At 42.1% G+C, this 14336-nt stretch overlaps 1 protein-coding gene across 3 annotated transcripts in view; it reads left to right on the forward strand.

The window, feature by feature from the left end:
- The window catches only part of mob3a (MOB kinase activator 3A), a 14477-nt gene extending 605 nt beyond the window's left edge, over positions 1–13872 (forward strand). For all 3 annotated transcript variants that reach the window (XM_060880852.1, XM_060880850.1, XM_060880851.1), the window contains exons 2-4: positions 3840–4360; positions 9898–10100; positions 13481–13872. In XM_060880852.1, coding sequence (XP_060736835.1) covers positions 3943–4360; positions 9898–10100; positions 13481–13510 — 651 coding nt within the window. In that variant the 5' untranslated portion in view covers positions 3840–3942 and the 3' untranslated portion in view covers positions 13511–13872. The remainder of the gene's footprint in view (positions 1–3839; positions 4361–9897; positions 10101–13480) is intronic.
- The last annotated feature ends 464 nt before the right edge of the window (positions 13873–14336 follow it).

The raw sequence follows: 14336 nt of genomic DNA on the forward strand, positions 1-14336 counted from the left end.
GGTTTTCTATGACACCCAGTCGTGTGCAACAGGTGGCGTTTTTTGTAAACTTAACGTCTTGTTAAAAATAATATTTAATAATAATATAATTTATAACACTAAAGGGATTAAAAACGCAGACTGAGATTTTACAGACAAAAGGTGTGACGATACTTAATCGGTTTACCACCACAGTGATATACAGAGCATCAAAAAAAAATGAAATAAAAAATACTGTTCAGGTGAAGACAATCAGTAACAGACCAATGAAAGGCAGGGGGCGGAGTCTAAATTTGCATAATTATAATACGTTCCGAAAGTACTGTACGTGTTCTTTTCATGCAGTAAACCAAGTACTGGGAAATACTATGACGTCACGTATAGGAAGAGAACGTGGTCGCCTGGTTGACGTGTACCACTCATTATTCCATGCTATAACTTATGTAACTCAGATTTAAAGGTGAGGTGCACGATGTTTGAAAAATGCTTCAGAAAACTGAGTCGGGCCGACAAACAAAACAACCGTGTAGCCAATTAGCAGAAAGGGGCGTGTCTTGTCAATATGCGGCGGAGAGAGTGTTCAGTGCGCATGTGTGACATTAGCAGAAAGCGATTGAAACGTTGACATGGCGGATACCTGCCGTTACCTCTGCCTCGGGTTCTAGGTGTTGAACGTCGTCTTCGACGTGAAACGGAGCTAAACCTTTCACGCTACAACACACAGTACTACAAAAACACATTTGTATTACCATAGTATTACTCATTGTGTTCATTTACTGATAAAAATATCCCCTCGGCCAGCCGCCCCAGCAGGTTCCGCCGTAATAGTCGCCTGGGTTGCGTATGTATGTGTGGGGCGGAGCTATCAAAACAGCGGTGACACCCATTTGGGTTAGGGCCGTGTTTGTTTTGGTGATTTCAAATGTCAACATTGGCTTTCAAACATCGTGCACCTCACCTTTAAGCCTCTCGAAAATGCAGAAAAGGAAACGGTCACAAATCTCCTCCTCCTTCTATGTGCAGAGAGTTGTGTGTAATATTAGCCGAGAAAGCGTACGCCAACCAGGGACCTTTAGGCCACATGAGTTCTGAACTCGGGTACTACTGTGGACGGATAGTAGGCAACCGTCCAAACCTATACAGACTCCGACGTGCCGAGAAGCGGACGTTGTGATGCCTGGAAGTAAAACAACTGTGTCATAAATCCTTATTGTGACTGGTTATGCTGTATCGCTGTATCACACTGACCCTAACAAACACACACAAATTCCCCCAAACACCCCGAGGTGCTGCTCAGGTTAGTTCAGTAATTCCCCATCTGAGGTTTTCTGTAAATTGTTTATACCACAACATTAACACCCAGAAGGTTGTTGCTCTGCCTGTTCTTATTCTTTTATTTTAACTTCTCTTCCTTAATGCCATGAGAGCTTTATTTTTACACATGGGAGCGGTTTTACCGCCGCTTGCTCCATTGTATCCGTATTACAATGCACATAGTGGGAATGCATCCTTGAAGAAAAAAAACGGCAAGCTGGAAAATATCTAGTAAGGAAGATGGAGGAAGATGAAGTCTAGGCGTGTGCTAAAAAAAAATGTAAATCAATAGCATTCGAAGATTAAGCACACAATAGTGGTGTTGTGGCATCAAGGCTATGTGTGCAGTGTTTAGCACTGTGATGCATCAAGGCTATGTGTGCAGTGTTTAGCACTGTGATTCATCAAGGCTGTGTGTGCAGTGTTTAGCACTGTGATGCATCAAGGCTATGTGTGCAGTGTTTAGCACTGTGATGCATCAAGGCTGTGTGTGCAGTGTTTAGCACTGTGATGCATCAAGGCTATGTGTGCAGTGTTTAGCACTGTGATGCATCAAGGCTATGTGTGCAGTGTTTAGCACTGTGATGCATCAAGGCTATGTGTGCAGTGTTTAGCACTGTGATGCATCAAGGCTATGTTTGCAGTGTTTAGCACTGTGATGCATCAAGGCTATGTGTGCAGTGTTTAGCACTGTGATGCATCAAGGCTATGTGTGCAGTGTTTAGCACTGTGATGCATCAAGGCTGTGTGTGCAGTGTTTAGAACTGTGATGCATCAATGCTATGTGTGCAGTGTTTAGCACTGTGATGCATCAAGGCTATGTGTGCAGTGTTTAGCACTGTGATGCATCAAGGCTATGTGTGCAGTGTTTAGCACTGTGATGCATCAAGGCTATGTGTGCAGTGTTTAGCACTGTGATGCATCAAGGCTATGTGTGCAGTGTTTAGCACTGTGATGCATCAAGGCTGTGTGTGCAGTGTTTAGCACTGTGATGCATCAAGGCTATGTGTGCAGTGTTTAGCACTGTGATGCATCAAGGCTATGTGTGCAGTGTTTAGCACTGTGATGCATCAAGGCTATGTGTGCAGTGTTTAGCACTGTGATGCATCAAGGCTATGTGTGCAGTGTTTAGCACTGTGATGCATCAAGGCTATGTGTGCAGTGTTTAGCACTGTGATGCATCAAGGCTATGTGTGCAGTGTTTAGCACTGTGATGCATCAAGGCTATGTGTGCAGTGTTTAGCACTGTGATGCATCAAGGCTATGTGTGCAGTGTTTAGCACTGTGATGCATCAAGGCTATGTGTGCAGTGTTTAGCACTGTGATGCATCAAGGCTATGTGTGCAGTGTTTAGCACTGTGATGCATCAAGGCTATGTGTGCAGTGTTTGAATGTAACCCAGGTCAATGTATTTTCCCTCTCAGTCAGGTTCAACAGCGCCAAATCTAGTGAAAAAGTGATTCAACTCTGAATCAATCCAGCTCCAGGAAGTGAATCAAAGATGATCTGTGTTGGTTTTTTTTTTTATATCACCAAAGGACACAACGAATGCCCGTGTGTTCATGTCAAAGAAAAAGAGGAAACGAACACCACACGCGATCCTTGCAGTATTTAATCTGCTTACCTACTGTGTAATTATCTAGGAGTAAGAGTTTATTGAGGGCCGACTCCATGCTCTCCATGTTCCGTGCCCTTCGTTCTTTTAGCTTTCTGACCAGTGAATTTTCAGCCTTACACTCGGTTCAGATTCGCTCTGAGTCACACTCGTCTGTTTATTATAGGTGTGAAAGCGCTCTTAATCCGGAAGCGACAACGTCTCCGCTTCAACACCTAAACAACACACTAGTGATCACTCAGTAGATGATTTTATTTTATTTTTTTACCTATGAACAATCACAAGTTATTCCTCTGTAAAACCTTTTAACGAAGCGATTCTCACCACTACCGTTGTGTTTAGTTCTGCTTGTGGGACGAAGCAGCCTTTGTTTTTAATCTGTAACTTCTGCTGCATTTACACTCAACTCATAATTAGGATGTTTTTTAAAAGGTATAGCTTTAAAGACCACATATGAACCTTCTCATTGGTCATTCTGGATCGGTTAAAACACTGAATGTGGATTATTTTTGAACAGATCAGTCATCACATCCTACATGTCCAACAGTTTGTGTTTTCCTCGCAGCAAAAACTCTCGTTTAAACGCTCCATGTTTTTATTCACAGAACTTAAAATTGCATCGACTCTGACTTTTTTCATTAGAATATTAGGCCACGCCTCTTAGGACCATCCTCAGTAACGGTCAGATCGGTGAGTTCAAATGATGTTAGATGCGTTAGTTGGTCATAATTCTGTTTCTTTTAGAAGCTTCATATAAAAAAATAAAAAAAAAATTTTGAAAATGTTTTATCGTCTGTAACTCTGTTTCTCGTCTCTTCGTAATTCTTATTTGAACAACTGTCAAGTCAAATTCCTTCAAAGTGAACTTATTTTGGTTATGTAATCTCTCTCTCTCTCTCTCTCTCTCTCTCTCTCTCTCTCTCTCCTACAGAACCTCTCTCTGGATCTGCAAAACAGCTGCCTTGACCTAACCATCAGCGTTTGTTTTAATTCTTCCCTCATCCTCTTCCAATAAACCACACCATCCCCTCGCCATGTCTCTGGCCCTGAAGCAAGTCTTCAACAAAGACAGAACATTCCGGCCCAAGCGCAAGTTCGAGCCTGGCACGCAGCGCTTCGAGCTGCACAAGAAGGCGCAGGCGTCGCTGAACGCAGGTCTGGACCTGAAGCTGGCGGTGCAGCTGCCGCACGGAGAGGACCTGAGCGACTGGGTGGCCGTTCACGTGGTGGACTTCTTCAACCGCATCAACCTGATCTACGGCACCATCAGTGAGTCGTGCACCGAGCAGACGTGTCCCGTCATGTCCGGAGGGCCCAAGTACGAATACCGCTGGCAGGACGAGCACAAGTACAAGAAGCCCACGGCGCTTTCAGCCCCGAAGTACATGAGCCTTCTGATGGACTGGATCGAGGTGCAGATCAACAACGAGCAGATTTTCCCTACCAATGTTGGTAAGAAAACTCCAACACTTCATTTCATTCATATAACACAGCGCTGTCAAATTTTCGATTGGTGTCGGTGTAACACGTTTGGAGGAAAGCTCTATCCACCCTCATCTTATACACGAGCTCTCACGTGATCGTGATTGGCTCATGTCTCTGTGATTGACAGGAATGATAGTAAACCAGCCGTACTATCAGGGGGCAAATTTAATCCTGGTCTTGGCTTTCTTAAGTTCTCTCACAACTTCATCTTCATAAGGATTTGGTCGATATTAAATAAATATATAACTATCATAGAAAGTCAAATTTCCGTGTCATTTTAATCATTTACATTTACACTTACACCATTTGGCAGACATTCTTATCCAGAGCGACGTACAAAAGTGCTTTGAAGGGTCACTAGGTTACAGATTTAGGACACCATCAAGAGCTAGTTCAGGTGTGAAACAGCCAGTGACTCGGCTGTTCGGACATCTAGGAGAAGTTCATTCCACCACCTCAGTGCCAGAACAGAGAAGAGTCTCGATGTATGTCTACATTTTACCCTGAGAGATGGTGGGACCGTGGTGGTGGGAGCGAGGTGCAGGGCGAGGAGCCACATTGTCATAAATGTACTTCATTTTAACTTTAGTAATATGGAAAGATTGCTTGGTGTTAGATTGTGCTTTAAAGATTAGGTTTGGTTGAATAACAAATCATCATCATCATCATCATCATCATCATCATCATGAAGTCCACCTTAGAGGCATGAGCGCATCAAATTAACTGAATTGCACAGATCAGGAAAACAATTATGATCTAATTTTGTATATATATTTTTTTTCTTGCTGAAATTAAGTTCTGTTGTCAGCACACTGAACTGCTTTTAGAGGTGAGTGTGACTTACATCAAGCACAGCAATCAGGAGGGGATTTTAATCTGCAGTTCAGAGCAGGGTGCTGTCTGTCGACATAGAAACCAGAGTGCGCACACACACACACACACACATAAACACACACATACATAAACACACACATAAACACACACACATAAACACACACACACAAACACACATACACACACACATAAACATACACACACATATAAACACACTCATAAACACACACATACACACACATAAACACACACACACATACATAAACACACACACACATAAACACACACCCATAAACACACACACACACATAAACACACACACACAAACACAAACAAACTTTCACACACACATAAACACACACACCCACACACACTCACACACACAAAAACACACACAAACACAAACAAACACACACACACAAACTTGCACACAAATACACACACATACACACTCACACACACATAAATACACACACATAAACACACATGTGAACACATTCACACACACACACAAGCTCACACACACACACAAACACACACACAAACTTACACACACATACACACACACAAATACACAGACAAGCTCTCTCACACACACAAACACACTCTCACACACAAACACTCACTCGCACACACATACACAAACACACTCACACACGCACATAAACACACATACACACACACACACACACTCGCACAAGCTCACACACACATGAACACATTCACACACACACACACACTCACATACACACACCTATAAACAAACACACACAAACATAAACACACAAATATGCCAAATTTTGGCAAATGTTTCTATTTGGACAGTTAACTGGTATCATGCACAGTAGGTTTAAATGTAAGTCAGTAGGTTTAAATGTAGTGTATTAAATCCTCAGACTTGAGGTAATGTTGTACAATTGAGTAATAATTAGATTTCTTATCGATGTTAAACCCATCCATCGATCCTGACGCACCCTAGGCTTGTTTTTTTTTTTTTCTTCCATTTTGACTGGTAGAGACCTGAGTGTGAACTTGTAGTTCTATGTATTTAAATAATATGCAAATTAAGAAAGCACAGTGATGCCCAGTGCAGCAGGACGGAGTGTAATCACACACCGAATTACGTTAAGAAACACGTGCCTATGAACGTTATTAAATCAAAATCCGACACATTTAAAAAGACGCGAACCACAAGGCACATTTTAGAAGAAAGCAGCAGGGTTGTTCCACATGACTCAGGCTTTTTCCTCTCGTCATCTTCATCTCGTTTGTCACCCTAAACCCGACGCCTCGCTGCTCCTGCGCTCATCCAAGAGTCACCTTTCAAATCAGGTGACGCAGCCCGGCTTAGGATATAAATACACCATTTCAAAACGCTGCCAAGCCCAACAGAGCTTAATGGCGTAATTAAATCTTCATCAGGCTGCTATTTATAAAGCACACAAAGACATAGTGATACTTAAGAGGGACCAGAAAATGTCACCATACGGCGATCGACCAAGACCAAGTCTTCGTGTACCATAATGTAGAGAATAAGTATTATAACTTATAATAAGGACCAAGTATACTTTTCCCAAAGGCAAATAAAGTGAATCCAATCCAACAAATCAAAAATAAATGATATATTATATATACAGGGGGGCACGGTGGCTTAGTGGTTAGCACGTTCGCCTCACACCTCCAGGGTCGGGGTTCAATTCACGCCTCCACCTTGTGTGTGTGGAGTTTGCATGTTCTCCCCGTGTCTCAGGGGTTTCCTCCGGGTACTCCGGATTCCTCCCCCGGTCCAAAGACATACATGGTAGGTTGATTGGCATCTCTGGAAAATTGTCCGTAGTGTGTGAGTGTGTGAGTGAATGAGAGTGTGTGTGTGTGCCCTGCGATGGGTTGGCACTCCGTCCAGGGTGTATCCTGCCTTGATGCCCGATGACGCCTGAGATAGGCACAGGCTCCCCGTGACCTGAGGTAGTTCGGATAAGCGGTAGAAGATGAATGAATGAATGAATGAATGAATGAATGAATATTATATATACAAAGATAATATACTTGGTCATTTTTTAATTCAGGAAAATGTTCCAATGGTAAAGATCTGTGAGAGGCAAATGTATGTGAACCTCTAGGGCTCGTGTTTAATTTGAGGGTCAAATTAGAGTCCATCTGATTTCAGTCAACAAGACTACAGGACTTAAGGTCACCACGAGCGACCTGTTTTATTAAAAGTACAGAGACTTTTATTAAAGTCTGACGTTCATGACGTGTGTTTGTGGAAGTGGTTAATGCCACAAACAAGGGAGATTTCTGAGGACTTTCTGAGTTATTGTTGCTCATCTGGCAGGGAAGTGTTAGAAATTCATTTCTAAAGAGTTTAGACTCCACAGATCTATAGTTAGACAGATTTACGAAGCACATGGTAGACATTTAGGACCATTGCTACCCTCCACAGAAGTGTTCAACTAACAAAATTCACTCCAAAAGCAAGACATGTAATAGTCTGTTGGGTCAGAAAGGATCAACTTAATGCCTCGTTTACTTTGGCTGATGTTAATGTTTGTGAGTCTGCCATCAGGTGAATACTGAACAACCTACTCTCCAAAAAGAACGTCGCTGCGCATGAAGTTTGATAAAGATCATGTGGACAAGCCAGAGGACTATTAGAAAAATAATTTGTTGACAAATGAGACCAAAATTAAACCTTTTGGTTTAAATGTGAAGCGTTTTTATTATTGGAGAAAGCAAATAATACGTTCCAGCATAAGAACCTTATACCTTCTGTGAAACATGGTGGTGGTAGCGTCATGCTATCACAGCTTGCCATCATCTGTCCATGAACTGAATCCTAATATAAGTATCATTTTTGAACTGCAGTTTGGCAAATGAGATTTAATTAGAGCTCGTTAGCATCATCGACGTGTTCATAATGAAATTCATAAAGCTGTCGATGGCGTATTGTCACTTGGTGTTGTTTTTGATCCTATGTTGTCCTTTGATAAACAGATTAGCACTGTTGTGAAAAGCAGCTTTTTTCAGTTAAGATCAATTGCTAAAATCAAGAAGAGTCTTTCTATGAAGGACCTTCAAACGATAATTTATGCTTTTATAACTTCGAGATTGGATTACTGCAACTCTCTTTATTTTGGCTTGCCTAAATCATCTCTCGACCGTTTACAACTGGTACAAAATGCGGCAGCGAGATTACTGACTGGCACCAGGAGACATGAGCACATTACCCCAGTATTTCCCTCATTACACTGGCTCCCGGTTAAGTTCCGTATCGATTTTAAGATTTTACTTTATGTTTTTAAAGCTTTACATGGCTGCGCTCAAGGGGGCACGGTGGCTTAGTGTTTAGCACGTTCGCCTCACACCTCCAGGGTTGGGGGTTCAATTCCCTTCTTGTGTGTGTGGAGTTTGCATGTTCTCCCCGTGCCTCGGGGGTTTCCTCCGGGTACTTCGGTTTCCTCCCCCGGTCCAAAGACATGCATGGTAGGTTGATTGGCATCTCTGGAAAATTGTCCCTAGTGTGTGATTGCGTGAGTGAATGAGTGTGTGTGTGTGTGTGTGCCCTGCGATGGGTTGGCACTCCGTCCAGGGTGTATCCTGCCTTGATGCTCGATGACGCCTGAGATAGGCACAGGCTCCCCGTGACCCAAGGTAGTTCGGATAAGCGGTAGAAGATGAATGAATGAATGAATGAATGAATGAATGAATGACTGCACTCCCCAGTATATTTGTGACCTCCTCACTCCATACCTTACCCGTAGATCTCTTCGGTCTGCTAATCAATTGCTTCTCTCGGTTCCTCGTGCACATTTTACAACTAAGGGCGATCAGGCTTTTGCTACGGCAGCTCCAAAGCTGTGGAACAATCTCCCTTTTCATTTAAGATCTGCTACCAATGTCTCAGAGTTATGTTTTAACTCTGTTTGAAAGTGTAGAATTTTATGTGTTTTTCTTTTGGTTTGTTTTGGATTGTGTTTTTACTTTTGCACTGTTCTTGTTTGTTTTTACTTGATGTACAACACTTTGGCTGCAACGGCTGTTGTTTTTAAATGTGCTTTATAAATTAATAAACTAAACTAAACTAAACATCACGCTCGTACCGTCCTGTAGTGTGCGTGTAATAAAATCGCTCATTTATAACATCAGGTTTTCTTTCAGCAGTGGGGATTTCTTACGTGTGGTTTTAATGCACTGTGTGTGCATGTGTGCGTGTGTGTGTGCATGTGTGCGTGTGTGTGTGTGTGTGTGTGAGAATGTGTGAGTCATTCATATCGTGTTCAGTCTGAAAACTGAGAGGAAGCTAAATGAAGCGAGACCCAAACAGCAGCCCAGAACTGCACTGACAGCAGCTTTAATGGTATCGCTGAGCAGGACAGTGTTTATATAACTAGTATTTATCACTGCAAGTCACCCGGAGATAATTTACAGAAAACGTGAATTGACCGAGAGACTGAATGCTTTTGAGAACATGATTATTCCTATCCTTTGTTTGTGAACATTCGATCCCCTTTTTTTTTTTTTTTAAGACCATGATGTCAGGAGAGAAATGATGATATAAATGATGATGATATAAATGTTAATATTAAAGGGTTAAAATATTAAATATTAGAGATATATAACTATATTACTTATTTAAATAGTAACCGTATGTCTTGGCTTTATCCCCACAGGTACGCCCTTCCCTAAGAGCTTCATGCAGGTGGCAAAGAAGATCCTGTCGCGTCTGTTCCGCGTCTTTGTGCACGTCTACATCCACCACTTTGACCGAGTCAGTCAGATGGGGGCAGAAGCGCACGTCAACACCTGTTACAAACATTTCTACTACTTTGTTACTGAATTGAACCTCATAGACCACAAGGAGCTGGAACCACTGGTCAGTGCATGTGTGTATGTGTGTGTGTAGATTTGTGTGTGTGTGTTTAGGTTTGCATGGTTGTTTTTGTTTGTGTTTAGGTTTGTGAGTGTTTATGTGTGTGTGTGTGTGTGTGTGTGTGCATTTGAAAGGTTGTGTGTTTAGGTTTGTGTGTGTGTGTGTTTGTGTGTGTGTCTTTAGGTTTGTGTGTTTGTGTGTGCATGTGTAAGGTTGTGTGTTTAGGTTTTTGTGTGTGTATGTGTGTGTGCATGTTTAGGTTTGTGTGTGTATGTGTGTGTGTGCATGTTTAGGTTTGTGTGTGTGTGAATGTTTAGGTTTGTGTTTGTGTGTGGTTGTGTGTGTGTCTTTAGGTTTGTGTGGTTGTGTGTGGTTGTGTGTGTTTGTGTGTGTGTGTGCATGTGTAAGGTTGTGTGTTTAGGTTTGTGTGTGTGTGTGTGTGTGTGTGTGTGCGTGTTTAGGTTTGTGTTTGTGTGTGGTTGTGTGTGTTTGAGTGTTTGTTTAGGTTTGTGTGTGTCTATGTGCGTGTTTAGGTTTGTGTGGTTGTGTGTGGTTGTGTGTTTTTGTTTGAGTGTTTGTTTAGGTTTGTGTGTGTCTATGTGCGTGTTTAGGTTTGTGTGGTTGTGTGTTTATGTTTGAGTGTGTGTGGTTGTGTGTGTTTAGGTTTGTGTGTGTCTATGTGCATGTTTAGGTTTGTGTGGCTATGTGTTCATGTTTGAGTGTGTGTGGTTGTGTGTGTTTAGGTTTGTGTGTGTGTCTATGTGCGTGTTTAGGTTTGTGTGGTTGTGTGTTTATGTTTGAGTGTGTGTGGTTGTGTGTGTTTAGGTTTGTGTGTGTCTATGTGCGTGTTTAGGTTTGTGTGTGTGTGTGTGTGTGTGTGTGTGTGTGCTTTTTATACAAACAGTATGGAAACAAATCTAGGTTGTAGATCACCACAGTTGAGAAGCTTTGATCATTTAATAAGTTCCTATCAGAATTATTTGTATAGTGTTTCTTGACATTCAGATGAAGTTTATGTTGCTAATGAGTGAGCCAGAGGAGAGGACAATCTCTCAGAGGAACCTGTGCTAGAAATCATACAGCATCCAGGTCGAGGCTTGATGATTGTTTTTTGAGAAGCACAAATGTTTCGAGCGATCATGTGGTTGCTCAGTGTAGCATCCAGGACATATGGGTGTAGCTAGAGCATGAACAGACTCAGGGTAAGTCATCGTCCCCTGATATGGTACTGCTGGAAACACCATTCCATGGTATGATGGAGCAATATTAAGGAATGTTGAGTATGATGAACACAAGCTGAGAAGAAACGCTGAAACTCGACTCTTAGTGTCGACAGGAAATGATGTCACTCTACCGCATCCTCCTGAGAACTCCTCCTACTTTCACATGTGTACTGTTGTGTTGTGTAACAGGAAGCAGACGCCAGTATTAGTAATCCTACGTTCTTAGAAAAAGGGAAGGTTTTTACAGGTCCAATCAAGAAGCTTTAAGGGTTTCTTCAGACAGACAGTCAAAGAGGGGAAGGTTTATAAAAGAGGGTTAAATAGTTTCACCAACACATAGAAAGTAGGAGAGTGTGTGTGAGAGTGTGTTGTGTGAGTGTGTGTTGTGTGAGTGTGTGTGAGTGAGTGTGTTGTGTTTTTTGTGTGTGTGTGTGAGAGTGTTGTGTGTGTGTTTGAGAGAGAGAGTGTGTTGTGTGTGTTGTGTGAGTGTGTGTGAGAGAGAGAGTGTGTGTGTGTGTGTGAGAGAGAGAGTGTGTGTGAGTGTGTGTTGTGTGTCTGTGAGTGTGTTATGTGTGTGAGTGACTGTGTTGTGTTGTGTGTGTGAGAGAGTGTGGTGTGTGTGAGAGAGAGAGAGTGTGTGTGAGTGTGTGTTGTGTGTCTGTGAGTGTGTTGAGTGTGTGAGTGACTGTGTTGTGTGTGTGTGTGTGTGTGTGTGTGAGTGTGTGTTGTGTGAGTGAGTGTGTTGTGTGTGTTGTGTGTTGTGTGAGTGTGTGTTGTGTGAGTGAGTGTGTTGTGTGTGTTGTGTGTGAGTGAGTGTGTTGTGTTGTGTGTGAGAGAGTGTGTTGTGTGTGTAAGTGTGTTTATTTTTTTCATTTAAACTTCAAAAGTCCAAAAAAAATTCGGTTTAGGTTAGCAGAGCATTAATTATCTCATAGACAAATGTGTGTGTCTCTGTGTGTGTGTGTGTGTGTGTGTGTGTGTGTGTGTGTGTGTGTGTGTGTGTGTGTGTGTGTGTGTGTGTGTGTGTGTGTTGAAGGCAGTGGAAAATAAACAGTGTAAGGAGGACAGTGTGTGTAGGAACAGCCCTATTTTGTGTGCACGCTTACGTTTCCATTTACATATGTAAAAAGAAAAAAAAGAGCAGAAAGAGGAGACGCAAAAGACAAAAGGACGCCTCACTGTGACTAACAGCTCGTTTTGGGAGCCTCTGTGAGACAGTGCCAGCGTGATTCACAGGGTTTTCCACATCATCTCCACATCCTAGTTTTAGAGGAAGGGTTTGTCCAAGAACACGTCACACCGAAAGACACATGGTGGAAATTTGCTTGGTTTATTTTGCTCTTTGTTGTCGCTAAGAAGTAATGGTGATATACACGAACTGTACGTCAGCAAGTCCACCAGCACCACGCGAGTGTGCCGGATTCTACATGACGTCTCTACACAAAGCTACAAACTGCTAGCCGTGATGTGATGTGAAGCTTAAACACGTCCTCTTCTTCTTCTTCTTCTTCTTCTTCTTGTTCAAATAACATTCAGGGTTCATTTGTATCCAGATCCTCCGTCTTGGAAGAACACTCTCACTCACTCACTCACTCACACACACATCTTCTACCGCTTATCCGAACTACCTCGGGTCACGGGGAGCCTGTGCCTATCTCAGGCATCAAGACAGGATACACCCTGGACGGAGTGCCAACCCATCGCAGGGCACACACACACACTCTCATTCATTACACGCAATCACTCACTACGGACAATTTTCCAGAGATGCCAATCAACCTACCATGCATGTCTTTGGACCGGGGGAGGAAACCGGAGTACCCGGAGGAAACCCCCGAGGCACGGGGAGAACATGCAAACTCCACACACACAAGGCGGAGGCGGGAATCGAACCCCCAACCCTGGAGGTGTGAGGCGAACGTGCTAAACACTAAGCCACTGTGCCCCCACTTGCAAGAACATTGCAAGAATAATAGCTTCTTAAAACACAATCAGTAGTGATTTTGGTAACACAAACCTACCAAACTACAAGCACGACAACGAAAATATTACATAAAGAAAGTGCAAATGGTTTCATTTTTTTTAGATCAGATTTATTTTCACACGATCACATTGTTTACATGATGTCACATGCCTACCATCTGTTTGTCTCCCTAACAGAAAGAGATGACATCACGGATGTGTCACTGAACCAAGGCGGTACTTTCCGGAACCATCGGCCGAGCCTCCGCGCACGCCCGATCCAACGATTTAAATAAACAAACCAAAGTTTTCAAAGACTCTATTTTTATACACTTTTAAAGTACTGTAATATTCGATTTAGCGAGAAATCTCCTGTTAACATCCTGAATTGCTCTCTTAATGTGTAGAAACATTTTTATTTTATTTTTTTGTAGAATGCAGTATTAGAAATCCTTTTTTTTTTTCGTTCTGATTACGAATCATTTCTGTAATTGTAATTGTTTGCTGTTATTTTCCCCTGTCTGAAGCATACAGATTATATTTGTTAGTATTTATGTATGTGTCTGAGACATTAAACATATTCTGCTCAATGTGTTTACTATTTAGTTTTTCTTTCCATTTACTATATATTACTTAATCTACAAGTGTTACCATTAGCTCCTGTTATTTATAGACTGATATATATACGATCCACTCTATCCCGGCCACTTTAATAGGAACAGACGAATACCTGATCGTTCACACGGTTAACCAAAAATCAGCTGGAAATTTGCGGAAAATCACGCAGTTACAGAACAAGAGCTTGGGGTAAGGTTCGTATCGAAGATCAGAAAATATATGGCATGAGAATTTGCTGATTTCTTGGAATTTTCACACTTAACATTTGAGGGTTTACACAGAATGGTGCGAAAAACAAAAAACATCCAGCGTATCTATAGTAACCACTCTTAAAGATGCCCTGCCACACGTATTTCATTACTTTTGTGGTAATGTCTGAAGTTTACCATGGACTCTGTAACTTTTTTTTGTGGAAATAATGCCTCGGTTACCTTGT

This window comes from Tachysurus vachellii, chromosome 11 (genome assembly GCF_030014155.1).
Source record: "Tachysurus vachellii isolate PV-2020 chromosome 11, HZAU_Pvac_v1, whole genome shotgun sequence".
Classification (NCBI taxonomy): domain Eukaryota; kingdom Metazoa; phylum Chordata; class Actinopteri; order Siluriformes; family Bagridae; genus Tachysurus; species Tachysurus vachellii.